General features: G+C 36.8%; 1 protein-coding gene and 1 pseudogene across 1 annotated transcript; one reads left to right on the forward strand and one right to left on the reverse strand.

Moving 5' to 3' along the window:
- Positions 1 to 1412: 1412 nt before the first annotated feature.
- Positions 1413 to 3301, reverse strand: LOC141519498 (rho GDP-dissociation inhibitor 1 pseudogene; annotated as a pseudogene).
- Positions 3302 to 10769: 7468 nt separating this feature from the next.
- On the forward strand, positions 10770 to 11705 carry LOC141519499 (olfactory receptor 5B12-like). Its single transcript, XM_074231725.1, has one exon. The coding sequence runs from the start codon at positions 10770 to 10772 to the stop codon at positions 11703 to 11705; it is 936 nt and encodes a 311-aa protein (XP_074087826.1).
- Positions 11706 to 14547: the final 2842 nt, after the last annotated feature.

Below are 14547 nucleotides of genomic sequence, written 5' to 3' on the forward strand. Positions count from 1 at the left end.
AACCCCCACCAAAAGAATCCAAGAGAGACTCTACATGTATAATCATGCTAAACATAGATCCATGTTAATAATATTGTGAATGAAGAGTGAATTCCAAGCAGAAAAAAAAAACTGAAGAGGGAAAAAAAGAGATATAATATATAAGACAACTTTGAAAAATAGGAAAGAGTGGAGCTTTAAGGTTTTTCTACATTGAGTTTATTTCCCCAATCTGAAAAGAAGTAGCCAACCAATTCCAAATCTGTTACCAAAGACCTCTAAAGTTTTTAAAACCAAACCAAGAGACTGAGGGCAGTGAAGTGGGTGGGGGGAGATAGGAAAGGGTAAGGAGGCACAGGAGACAGGGCTTCCAGTCTGTGTGCCGAGAGCTCCAGCCAGGGCCAAGTAAGGCTCAACCATTGACTTTGTCCTTCAGGGGTCTTTGTTCAAATAGGCCTAGAGACTTCCCAGGTAGGAGAGCTGCCCTGAACACGGGAAGGTGACCTAGATGAGGAAGGCAGAGCCGCCCCAGGTCCCCAGGGAGTGAAGAAGCACCCCCAACTCTTCTGGAATGTGGGGGTAGGGCATGGACAGAGGGAACAGGTTTGGCATTTAGCTCTCACCAGTGGGGGCAGTTCCTGTAGCCCCCGTCTAGGAGAGGGGGTAGGACTGAGACCGTAGGCAAGCTAGGGAGAAGGTGCAGCAGCAGGAAGAGAATGTGAGTCGCTGTAATTAGCAGAAGTGGAGAAAAGCTGGGGATAGGCAACCACATGCTTATGCAAGACACGGGGGAGCCAAAGCTTAGGGATTGGGGGAGCAGTTCTCCCCCACACAGCACACGTTCCACGTGTTAAGGCATCATGTTTACATAGTTACAGACAGCAATGAATGGGCAGACAGGCCTTAGATGGTCACACAGGAGGGGCAAAAGAATGGCCAGAGGTCTCTTCACTATCCTGATTCTGTGGTGCACCTCTCTCCCCCAACTTCAAAGGGAAATAAGATATGATTGGTAGGTGAGGTTTCAGCAGCCAAAGGAAGAAAATTTAAATTCCTGTTGAAGCCCAGGACAGACCCCCCTTCCAGTCGACTCAAGGAAAGAATTGTGGACTTTAAGGAAGGTTAGGCCTTGGCTGGAGCCCCACTTCCAAGCTAGATCCTGAGCTGTAGCAGCAACAGGAAAAATGACAATAACCACCTGAGATGCTGAGAAGGGGCCCAAGAAGACAAAAATAGGAAATCCCCCCCATTCACAAGAAAGTCCAGGGGGGTGAGAAGAAATTAATGTGGGGGTGGGGACTCCCCATATCCCTTTTATTATGGGATTAGGGGTTGAGAAGGTAAGAAGGAGGGAGTATTGGGTTCAGGGTCAGGGTGGACTTTTCTGTGACTGCAGTCTGGGGATGCTTCCCTCCCCCTCTAGGGCTATAGGTTCAGTTCTTCCATTCCTGTTTGATGATGAGGTTCCACTCCCATGGGAGGTGATCCACTTTGTCATCATCTGTGAAACTAGACTTGCCACAAGCAGGCATGCCTTTGGGAGCCTCCTCTGCTGGGGTAAGGAACTCATCTTCCACTGCTTGAGTCCCAGAACCACCTACCATGGAGTCAGTTTTGTCCATTTTGACACCTCTTCTGTAAGTGTGTTGGATGTACTTCATGCCTGATATGATCTCCCTATTCACTGGAAGGAGATTTTTATCTGGTACCCACACCCTCCTTCAGCATGACTGCTTCTTGGACCAGGCACAGTGCTGCACGCCAGAGTCTGGCATGTCACAATGACATTAGGAGTGTTGGGATCCTCAGAAACAGTCACACTGCCCAACTGGGCCTCTTTATACTTACAAACACTCAAATCATCCTTGTGCAGCTCCTGGATCTCCTGGTTGCTCTTCTGTGCTGGGGTCTTATAGATGACGTAGTGTTCATCCCCCTCATTGACAGCTGCAATCTGAGCCAGCTGCTCTGTTGAAGATTCTTGTTTTACCACGCTTACTACCTGACTGAACTTTGCACACTAATGGGTTCAATGTATTGGACGCCTCTCCCATTACTTCATGAACTTGGTTTTTAAAGCATTTTACAAAATTGCCTTTCATCATAGAATAGCCCTGTGATATAGGTGCCAGTGCTTTTTATCTTTTTTTTTTTTACTTATAAGTGAACTCACACTCTGAGATGAAATAACTTGTCCATGGTAAGAAAAATTAGGAGGCAATTTTCCATGATATGAGAAATAAAACTTTTTGTCTCTGTCTTCATCCTTTTCATATATTTATACATGTAAGTGTATGTATGCTGAAAAAGAATTAATGACGGGCCTGAGGATGGATGCAACCTCATGTGTTCCTAATTCTAGGATCAGTGGAATGTGCAATATCTATCAATTTATATAAATATCTGAAATGTGCAATATCTATAAATTTGGTCAGTGGGAGTCCAGAACTGCAATTTCTGGGAGAGAATACATTGGACAGCAGATAATAAAATTATTAAAATTAGCCTGTCTCTTTTTTCCCTATAGATTCAAGTTTTAATTGCTTTCAATTATTTTGTCATTTAACCTATGAAAGTGCCATTTCAAGTCATTAATTTTATTTGAATGCAAAAATTTGCAAGGAAATATGATGTGAAAAAGTAAGCATTTAAGCTCTTCCAGAATTATTTCTCATAATCCTTCAGAATAATGCTTAGATAAACACACACCACAACAAATCCCCTGAATGTTGAAGGGGGGGACAGAACATAAGATGAAATATCTAAAAGGAAGCACATTAGACTGCACATAACACAAATATAAAAATTTTACATTTCCTTTCAAAATTTCATCTTATTAGATTGAATTAAAAATTCTGGTCATCTCATATATGTCTGAATCTTGAACAGATCATTCAGTGTGATACTGTCCTTTATGAATTTTTGCCAACTGGATATTTGATAAAGATACCAATTAATTAAGATCCAGTTTAAGTCTCTGGTCTATCAAGAGTAAAGTACCTCTCCATGAGGAACCAAATTTATAGGATGAAAATAAAAAAACACATTATAACAGAACATAAAATATATAGACAATAAATGAAAGCTGGTGTCATGGTGTGAGGGGGATACTAGCTGGTATGAGGCTTAGGACTGACAACTTCTAAGTTAGTGATGAGTTACCACTGAATTTTTTAAAAAAAATTCAAGTATAAAAATGTTCAAATTCTGCTACACAATGCTCTTTACTGCCTTTTTTTCTTGTCCTCAAGTATAGTAAGAGGGATTTTGTTGAAGGTTCCACTTAAACCTTGATGATTATTACAGGATTCCCGTTAGTCATCATTGTACTAGAACCTTAAGGGCCTGTGTCTTCAGAACAAAAATTCAAGAAAGAATGAAAATAAATGGAGATTGGGAAAATTGAAAAATTAGAAGATCTGAGCAGATGTTTGAAATAATAGCAATAATGTGAAGAAAATTAAGAATATCTTTTCTTTGTTTTTTTACAAGGCAATAGGGTTAAGTGACATGTCCAAGGTCACTCAGCTAAGTAAGTATTATGTGTCTGAGGTTGGATAAGAGTAACATTTGTAATTCAAAAATTACTATCCTGATAAAGTAAGAAAAAGTCCATTATAAAAATAACTTCGTGTTACAACTGAGGTAAACAAGGTTCCTCCATGATAAGTGATTTGCCTAAGGTTTCACAATGACTTCTGATTCCATCCCAGATCTATCAGCATATTCACTGAATTCTTTAATGCCTCACATTGTTGAGATCTTTTCAAAAACATATCTATCTTTCTATCTCACTATCTCTCTATCTTGCTCTCTCTCTATCTATCTTTCATTGTTAGGGTCATGTTAGATCTTCACCAAAAACTTTTGACTATTTTTAGTTCTGAGATTGTTACAAGCATTTCAAAGCAAAACAAATTGAGAGTTTAAGAAGTTTAGTGACTTTGTTAATGGGACTGAGATAAGATTTAGTAGACAAAGCACTAAAAGTCACCTTTTCTCAAGGGCCTTGCCCATGCCCTTTCCTACATGATTTAGTAATATGCTATGAATGACAAAAAAGCTAGGAAAAAAAATAATTTTCCCCTTGGTCAGGGGAGAAATTAATGATTTGTTCCTTTTTGTTTTTCATGAATTGGCAGCAGAGTCACCATTTATCACCAAGGGAGCATCATCTGCCAAGAGCTGTAGGTCATCCAGGTCTACAAAAAGTCCCTATATCTTCCAGTGCTTTGCCTACTGACAGTGAAACATTATTCTATAGGGTTCAGTAACAGGGAAATAAACAGCAGGTTAAATTCCTTGGGTCATTCACTCACTCATCTATTTTATTTTGCCCTTTCTACAATTGAACTGTACAAAGGGTAGGAGTGGACATGATTGATTCTACTGCCATCTCTGCTACAGAAATTAGAAGGCGTGATCTCTGGGACATTTTAATTATTTTGCTCCAGTGACTAGTGAAGACATTATTCAATATGATTATGTTTTCTAGGCTTGGAAGTTTCAGATCCTAGCTTTGAATATAAAGCTCTTTGGAATCCTGGCTACGTTTTTCTAGTTCCTGCCAATTAGGTTCTATAGGGCAGTGCTTTTGTAGATACCAAAATGTTGTAGTGTAAACCCTTCTGAACTTGGAGGCAAAAACACCTACATAATTATCTTTGCTGTCTCAGACACTGACTCGTTTTCCCCATGGGTAAGTCTTTTGACTTCTATTTCCTTATACATAAAGTGGGCATGGTTGTATTTGTGGTACATAATTTCCAGGGCTGTGTAGGGCTCAAATGAGGTCATGTATAGTTCTGTGCAAAGATACAAGTTCTGTAATAACACATGATTTTACACAAACAATGCTTTTCATGGTCATCATCCTTCAAGAACTAAACAAGTCATTTGAGGGACAGATATTTATTAAATTTAAAGGAGCACATAAAAGTATTCTTCATGGGTGCAGCTAGGTGACGCATTGGCTAGAGCACCAACCCTGGAATCAGGAGTTCCTGAGTTCGAATCTGGCATCAGACATTTAATAATTGCCTAGCTGTGTGGCCTTGGGCAAGCCACTTAACCACATTTGCCTTGGAAAAAAAAAAACTAAAAAAAAAAGTATTCTGCATGGACTGTATTCTATTTGTATGTATTGCAAAGTACTCTATTCAAAACTTTAGGAAAAATTTTAAGAACTTTAGGTGAGAATGAACTTGACTTGAACAGTTCATATCCATATATTTGGAAAGAGCTTCAAATTTCTCATTTGTATCTCCCAACAACTTTTGGATATATGTGTATGCATGTGTGCATATTATAATTCCCTTTTACAGATAAGTCCCATTTATATATGTATGTATATTATAATTACATTCTCATCCCTTTTACAGATAAGTAACACTGATTGACTTCAGTGATTTGTCTAGATTAGAATTAATGAGTCTGACATGCCATTTAAATCTACATCTTCTTGACTCAGTGATCAAGACTGTTTCTCCTAAACTACATTGCCAGGCCAGGACTTTGTAATATTTTCTTTCTGTCTTTGTGCTTCACAGATCACCCACTTATCTCTTATCATGTAAAAAGTCCAATAGCCTGTTCTCATCATGGTAAGTCTCATGTCAGTAGTATTTGATTTTTGGTAAACATTTCCTCACAACCACTATGTGACCTCCATTCTCTAAAAAATTTTATTCCCATTTTTCCAAATGAGCAGAGAGGTACAGAAAAACTGAGTAATTTTCATGAGATCACTGATTAAATTAGTGAATATACAATTAAGATCTGAACCCAGGTCTCCAGACTTCTAATCAATTATTTTTTCTGATCCCTATTCACCAACACTTGTCTATGTGTGTGTAGAAAACCAATCTCTTTGTCAACTGTGGTTTCCAAAAAGTGCTCTCCCTAGACAAAGGAATTCTAGTGGACCCCACATTGTTACATCATGGAGAACTATAATACATATTGATTTAATAGGATGAATTAGGGAAATGGAACACATGTCATGTATGAATTAAAGTTAATGCTGAACATTGACTCTATGTAGGCTCTCTGTTTTCTACTTAACGTAGCTCCTATTATTTTAATGGAAATCTTTCCTCATTAGTTGTAAAACACCTTATTTTTTCCTACTTTGATAATCTTTGCGATAAACTTTTATTAACTTTGTCATTGCCTATCAGTCTCCCATTAATCACATGAAGAAAAAATCCATTGTGATGAGGACTAATAGATATTTTCAAAATTAATAAAGATCAAAAATGTCAGGATAATCAGTTCAAAGATGGAAAGAACATTGGAGGTCAAATGTCTGTTCTTTATTAAAGAAAAACTGAAGTTCATGATATCCTCAGATTAAAAGAATTCAAGGGATTTGTGAAAGAAAATAGAGATGGTAGCTGCATTATTTTTTATAATAACATTAAATAATTTCTATAGTGTTGCAAAGTTTTTCAGTATTTCACATATTTATTTTTCCAACTACATGAAATGGTAGTTTACAAGAATCATTGTGAGAGGTTTTCAATTTTATATTTTCTCCCTTCCCCCTGACCCCAACAAAAAGAATCCAATAGAGGCTCTACATGTATAACCATGCTAAACATAGATCCATATTAATCAGTTATGAAAGAAGAGTCATTTCCAAATAGAAAAAAAATTGTAGAGGAAAAAGAATAATACGCAAGCCCACTTTTAAAAATTAGAGATAGTAGAGCTTTAAGGTTTCAAAAATATTTTTTAAAAATTGCCTTTCATGATAGGACAGTCCTATGATGTAGGGGCCAGTGCTTTTTATCAACTTACAAGTGAACTTAGGTTCTGAGAAGAAGTGACTTGTCCATGGTCACCATGGATATGATAAATAAAACTTTTTTGTCTTTGTCTTCATCATTTTCAAATATTTATATTTCTGAATAGTAATATTTGGGGAATATTTTTGTTATATTTTTTACTTCTCCTTAACATCTAAGATTTCCTGATCTTCCTTGCCTGAGGATATAGATAAACCAAATCAAATGCTTCCTTCATATCTGAGTCCTATATGAGATTATCTATCCTGGTTGAACTCTTCTGGAAACATTCTAGCTTATCAATGTTCATCCTAAAGCAAGGAAGTCATAGCTGAATGATTGCTGCAAAAGTAGAATAGAAAGGACTCCTCCTATGACTGGACACCGAATGTCTATGTAGCATAAGGGCAAACAGGTGTTCCTATTTGCCATGTATGTCACAAAGTTGTTTTGGGAAGCAAATGCCTCAATGTATTTACATTACTTTTAATATTTTAAAGGAGAAGCTCTGGTGGAGTGGATAGAGCAGTACATCTGGAATCCCAAGTGTGAGTTCAAATTCCATAGCAGACACTTAAGGTAGGATCCTGAGCAAGTCATTCAACTGTAGTTTGCCTCAGTTTCCTCAGTTTGAAAAAATGTGATAATAACCGTACTTACTACATTGGACTATTGTGAGAAACAAATAACATAATATTTATGAAGTGTACTGAATTGTTTGGCATATAAGAAATTATATGCTTCTTCCTTTCTCTCCACTAATATTAGGTTTAGTTCTTGTCTGTGGTATCAAGGTTTAATTTTTCCTTTCTTCTGAATCTAAAGATCAATCTCCTTCTCAGAGAAAATAGAGTACAAATTGAGCAGCTCTGACATTCCTTCTTATTAATTGTTCTTGTCTTCTCAGCCTTCTGAATCAGTGGAATTCCTTATTTGATTGTCAATTGTTTCCCAAATAGTCAATTAAAATAAAAAACAAAACTGGACCTTTTTTAGTGTTTAATTTTCTTGGTTTCCCTCAGTTCAAATTGAATACAGGTATACCTCCAACTCTACTAATGAAAAATAGGAACTACTTTAGCAATCATCCTTGGATATTTCTCTTTTTTTCTTCATTTTTTATCTGTTTGCCCAATAGTCAATTTTCTATTTGTATCTTCAACATTTCATTATTGAACTATGTGTTTCCCCTGTGTGTGGGATAAAAATCTTAAAAAATAGAGACTCCTCTGAACAAAAAAAAATAAATTTTATTTTGGCTTCTCTCGAGAAAAGGGCACACTCCAAGTCTCATAAAGGTAGTGAAGATCAAGGAGCTGCCCCGAATTGCCAGTCAAGCAATGCGTGATCCCCTCCTCCTTCTTGTTGTCCCTCTCTGTCAACTCATTGGTTAGTCTTCAGAGTTACATTCTACTTGTGAAAATCTACCCCAGAAACAAAGAAAATAATGAAAGGTTTTCATACCTTATTACCTCACCACCCAGACGGTGAGAATAACCTTCAGGATTGTAATTCTCTTATTAAAGGAATGTAACTTGTCTTGGAATGCAAGGTCTAGGAACAATCTATTAATCATCAAACAAGAGGAGTCTTATGATCTTCGCTGGAATGCAAGGTTTTTCTCATGGGAACAATCTACTGTTCTCCTAGTTAAGATAGATTTATCATCAAATAGGTGACTAACTAAAAATACAAAGTCTCCCTGGAAATAGTCCACTGCCCCACCCAAGAGAATAGCTTGGAATGCAAGCTCTCTCTCCCTCTTTCTACTAAGAAGATTCTAAGAGTCATAGATAACATTCTAACAGATGGGGAGATAATTGAACAAGGCCAACAGTAATATATATATATATATATATATATATATATATATATATATATATATATATATATGCTTTTTCTCACATTTTCTGAATTTTTTCATGTTTTATTTATTTGCATATATATAATATATATTTGTTTATCAGGTTAAAATATTATGATAAACTACTGCGAGTAATTCCATTTTGTTCAAAAAGAAGGAAAAAACCTTCCCGAATCATATTTGATTTATGAGCCCCATCCCTCAAATCTGAATGGTACACTGGGAGCCAGATTGGCTTTCATGCATTACAGGTTTAAATCATCTTGTATGTGAGGCTTATTTCCTTGAGTACTCCAAAATGCTAATAAATCTCTATTGCTCTGCTCATTTCTTCTTCCTTCATATCTAGTTCATATCCTTTTCTATCTTTAATATATCCTGTATTCCGTTAATAACTAAGTAATTACTAATTTAAAAGAGTGACTGCTAATCAGATATGAGCTGAAATAAATTGCTTATGAGTTAACACTGACTTGAGATTCTATGCTTATATTTTCCATAGGTTTTAAAGATGCAAATTGCTAAAGATGGCATGTGGCAGCCTAATTATAACTTCTATGAAAACTTTCTTTAGAAATTTTATTTTTTTTCAATTACATGCAAAGACTCTTTTCAATATTGATCCACTTTCATGTTTCTGAGTTCCACATTTTTCTACACACTCCCTTCCCACACTCCTCCCAAGTGTGATAGCAAACAATCTGGTATAAGTTGTCTATATCCAATCATGTATGGCACATTTCCATATCAGTCATGTTGTAAAAGAGGATTTAGAACTAAGGGGTAAAACCATGAGAAAAAAGAAAAAAAACAAAATAAATTTTAAAAAGTGAAAATAGTATGCTTTTCTCTGCATTCAGACTATATAGTTTTGGTTTTTAATATTTTTTTGTTTTCTGAATGTGGATTTCACTTTTCATAACAGATATTTCATGATTTCCTTATATCACTGAAGTGCTGATAAGAACTTTGTCAAATCTAATTGATCTATTAATGTTTCCATTAATGTTTACAATTTTTAATGACTAAATTGGTAGAGATGAAATGAAGTTCTGCAAGACCACCTGAGTAATGTACAACTGTGGCAGGTCCTTCCAAGCAGTGAAAGGTTAATGTGTTATCTGGTCATAGGCCATGTATTGTATTTTGCCTAAAAGCCAACATGTCTTATTTCAGACAATGAGAAGTTGCCATTAACCTATTAGTGATGCAATAAACATTTATTTAGTGTTTACTAGGTTTCCAATGCTAATCATGGAGAATTTAAAGAAAAGCAAAACATAGTACCTGCCATCAGAAGGCCATAATCTCTATGTAAACAATTTGCAAATATCAGTTTGAAAGCAAGATATTTATAGGGAAAATATAGATAATCAAACAAGAAAGAAACTTAAATTGAGTTCAGTGAATTTCAAAGAAGACAATCCAAATGTTGTGATTTTCCTTTGAACCAAAATATCATATAGTGAATGAAAGGACAAAATACCTCTACACATTGTTATCACATTGGCTATAGAGGAGGATGGCAAAAAGTGTATGAAGGAAAGAAAATAGAAAGCCTCCATTTATTGATAATTGACCAATCAGTGGTGTTTTTAACAAAAAGTTTCAATAAATATCCAGCTTTGTTTCCCTGAGAATTATTCCTTCTCTGAACTGAATTAAACCTTATAACTAGCATTATTACAGGACTAAGCTGGATCCCAGTAAACTCTTGGCCAACTTTTGTTGATCCTCTATTTCTTGTTGTAGTTTTTCCAACTCTTCATTTATTTGGCTTCTCCCTTTGTAATTTTATTCCTCTTTTCTCAATTCTTCATCAAAGTAAAACATACTCAAAAGGAAAGATGACTTCATTGTCCTGAAGTAGGAAATACCACTTTCAGTATTGCTACATTAGTAATACATTTTGAAAAGTGAGAAGCAATGCAAGAAGAACATTATAAGAAAATGGATGAGTGAAATTTGGGGACCTAGAGTAACTGCTATGGCAACTACCTCAATGATCTTGGTGTCTTAATTGATTATTTCTAGCTCTGATGTCTGCGGTTGTGTTTTATATCTTAGAGACATTCATCTTTCAAAGTGAAATTTTCTGATGTTACACTTTTGCTGCAAGTGAATGACATCACTCCCAAATGACGTCTCTGAAGAACAGATCAGAAGTGAATGAGTTCATCTTTACAGGAGTAACAGATGATCAAGAGCTTCAGGTTCCTCTCTTCATAATGTTCACCCTCATCTATCTCATTACTCTGGTAGGGAACCTGGGGATCATAGTCCTAATCTGTTGGGATTCCTGCCTCCACACCCCAATGTACTTTTTACTTAGTAACCTCTCCCTGGTAGATTTTGGCTACTCCTCAGCTGTTACCCCCTTGGTGATGGCTGGTCTCATCAAAGGGAAAATGACCATCTCTTTTAAAGGATGTGCTGCACAGTTATTCTTCTTTGGGTTCTTTTCTGCTAGTGAAACTCTCCTCTTAGCCTCTATGGCCTATGATCGCTATGCAGCTATCTGTAAACCCCTACATTACAGTACCATCATGACACCAACTCTATGTACACATCTGGTCAGTGGGGCTTATGTCTGTGGTTTTCTGACTTCCTTCACACTTACAGTAAAGACTTTTAGCCTTTCCTTCTGCAGGTCCAATATTATCCATCATTTTTTCTGTGATATGCCCCCTCTTCTCATTATTTCTTGCTCTGATATACACATCACTGAGACAATGCTCATCATTTTAGGGTCCCTCGTTGTATTGTTCCCATTCCTTGTTATCCTTGCTTCTTATTTATTAATTTTTAACACCGTTCTGAAAATCCGTTCTTCTGAAGGTCGACAAAAAGCCTTCTCCACTTGTGCGTCACATCTCACAGCAGTGGCTATATACTATGGGTCAGTCATTTTCATGTACTTCCTACCCAGCGCAAAACATTCGATGGATACAGATAAAGTAGTTTCAGTTTTCTACACCATGTTCATCCCTATGTTGAATCCTCTAGTCTATTCTTTAAGGAACAAAGATGTCAAAAATGCTTTTAGGAAAGCTGTGAGGGGAAAACCACATTAATTAGATCCTCTTTTTTTCTTAGAGAGAAAGTTCTATCTGCACATTCACCCCTCGGGGACACATTACCCAATTCACGTTATTTTCCTTATTCAGAAGTATAAATCAAACTTTTTCAAACTAATATTACATAGCAAAATGAATCATAGATTCAGAATTAGGAATGAGAATTATATTATCGTTGACATTTTCATGCCATGTAACTTCAAATAACAATATCAGTTTTGTGTAAAAGATCTTAACAGCATCTCCTCTCTTATGGACTTGTTATGTATATAATAAAAATTGTGTTATATTTTTGTTGCTATTTAGTTGTGTCTGACTCTTTGTGACCCTATAGTCCCATTAAATACATTTTGGGTTTTATTTGTCAACGATAATGGATTGATTTCTATTGCTGTCCCCCATTCATTATCCAAGGCAGAGATATGAGATTAAAAGACTTGTCAATAGTCACAGAACCAATAAGACCCTGAGATTCAGTTTGAATTTATTCATTACAAACTCAGAGATCTACATACTATTCCACCTATTCATTCATGTGTCTGTGCTCATACCCACACACGCAAAAATGCACTCAGAGCAATTGCAGATATGTCTCCTAGAAAGAGAAGAGTTTATTATTGGAGAACAAAGTCACTGAGTCATCTATATGATAAAACTTTGTTATCAATGGCATTGCTAGCTATTCATTTCGTAAAGCAATGATAAAGTAATAAATGTTTAAGGACCACTCACCTCTCCAGAAAAAAAAAAAATAGTATATGCCTATACTTTGAAATTTAATTAAGGCAGCTAGGTGGCGTAGTGGATAAAGCACGAGCCCTGGAGTCAGGAGTACCTGGGTTCAAGTGGTCTCAGACACTTAATAATTACCAAGCTGTGTGGCCTTGGACAAGCCACTTAACCCCATCTGCCTTGCAAAAAACCTAAAAAAAATTAACTGATATTATTTTGCCTGTTGCCTTATGAAATCTGGATCATCAACAAGCAAAATAAGTATGTTCTGATTTGTAGCATTTATGGATTTCTACCACACTATTACTTACACTCCAAATCCAATGATCTCTTTGCGAGTCTCTTGGTCCTGGCTCTAGAATAGCAATATAAACCAAGTCATAGTCCCCAGAGCCAGGAAATATATTTGATCCAGTGGAAACAACTTATTTCATTGCATTGTCAGTATAATATACAGATATGAACTTCAATATCAATTCCCTTCTATCTAATATTTCTTTAGGTGCTTCATAATTATCTGTGTGTGTGAAGAGTTGCACAGTGGTACATAACGAAGTAATGTCTGCATCTCCATTTGAACTCACATCTTCTGGACTCTACATCCAACTAGTCCTTTATCCACTATAAAGCACAAGTACTCATTTGAGGGCTATATCTGACTATTTTCTTCAGTTTGGGTTGACACACTTTAGGAAGAACACTGATAGGAGGAGCATGCACAGAGGAAGTTTACTGAAGATGATTCCATGCAAGAAACATTTAAGGAAATGAAGATGTTTATCTAGGCAACTATTTATTTCAGTGTAGTGGTTGCAATATTTCAAGATGTGTCTTTGTGATCAAGGGGGGAAAAAGCCAAGATGGTGCTTGAAAGAAAAAATTCCCAGAAACTCCTTCCCTAAAATACTCCAAAAGCCATAAAACTTTGATTCGAGCCAAAATTTAGAGAGGCAGAATGCACAGAAAGACTGTGTCATACAATTTCCCAGCCCAAGGCATCTTAGAAGATTTGTAGAAAAGGTCTGTTTCACTGAGACCAGTGGTTGTACCAGGCACAGTGCAGAGCAGCCTGGCCAGAGCAAACCAGCTCCAGCCTTCCAATAACAGCTTGAGGGGCATCTGGGTTACTGGGGGCTGCCTGGATCCATGGTAGAGGGGGATGATTTCCAGACCCCTTTCTCAAAGGGATCACCAGAGACTCCATGAAGGAGTAGTGAGAGAACTCTGCCTCATCAAGAGTGACATCAGAGCAGAACTCCAGCCTCAGAGCAGCCCTGGGGTGAGAACCTCCAGCAGGAATCTGCAAAGACACCTAGAACTTACAAACCTTCCAGCCCACAGATGGCAAGGGTGTATGTGGAAGGGGGGGACTGCAGAAGTCTCTCTGTTCTCCCTGGGGTGGAATCTATTATTTTCCTACAATTAGATCCAGGTCAAAATCTGGACCCTCATACTACCATAGTGGAGCAGGGACCCTGCACATAACTTCAGGGAAGGGTGAGGGCCTATAGTTTTCCAAATACCAGAGTACAGGGAAAAGAACAGTCAGAGCCTCTCATAAGACCTCAGAGGAAATCAGGTCCCTCTGGGATGACACAAGAACTTCTGAAAGCCTTGAATGTGTGGTAAATTTGTTGAGGAAATGAGCAAAACAACAAAAAAAAAGAATAATTGGGCCATAGAAAATAGCTTTGGTCCCTTAGAGAATAAAAATGGCTATGAAGAAGATGGGAAAGTTGAAGACTCTGTATCCAAAACCTGGAAGAGAAATAGAAAATAGTTTTATGTAATAGAAGAGCTCAAAAATAATTGAAATAATTAAGGGAGGTAGAGGAAAAATTGGGAGTAGAAATAAGAGTGATACAGATTAATCATGAAGACCAAGTCAGTAGCTTGGTGAAAGAAATACAAAACATATTGAAGAAAATAGCATGTTAAAAAGCAGTTTAGGTCAAAAGAAAAAAAAAACCCAAAAGGAAAATGAGGAGAAGAATGCCTTAAAATAGAGAATTGGTCAGCTGGAAAAGGAGATAAAACAGCTCTCTGAAGAAAATGACACCTTCAAATGTAGAATGGAACTAAAGGAAGTCAAAGACTTTGCAAGAAA

This window comes from Macrotis lagotis, chromosome 3 (assembly GCF_037893015.1).
Source record: "Macrotis lagotis isolate mMagLag1 chromosome 3, bilby.v1.9.chrom.fasta, whole genome shotgun sequence".
NCBI lineage: Eukaryota > Metazoa > Chordata > Mammalia > Peramelemorphia > Peramelidae > Macrotis > Macrotis lagotis.

What these genes read in the sequence shown, in the direction of transcription:
- LOC141519499 (XM_074231725.1), top strand. Translation starts at nt 10,770, where the DNA reads ATGACGTCTCTGAAGAACAGATCAGAAGTGAATGAGTTCATCTTTACA.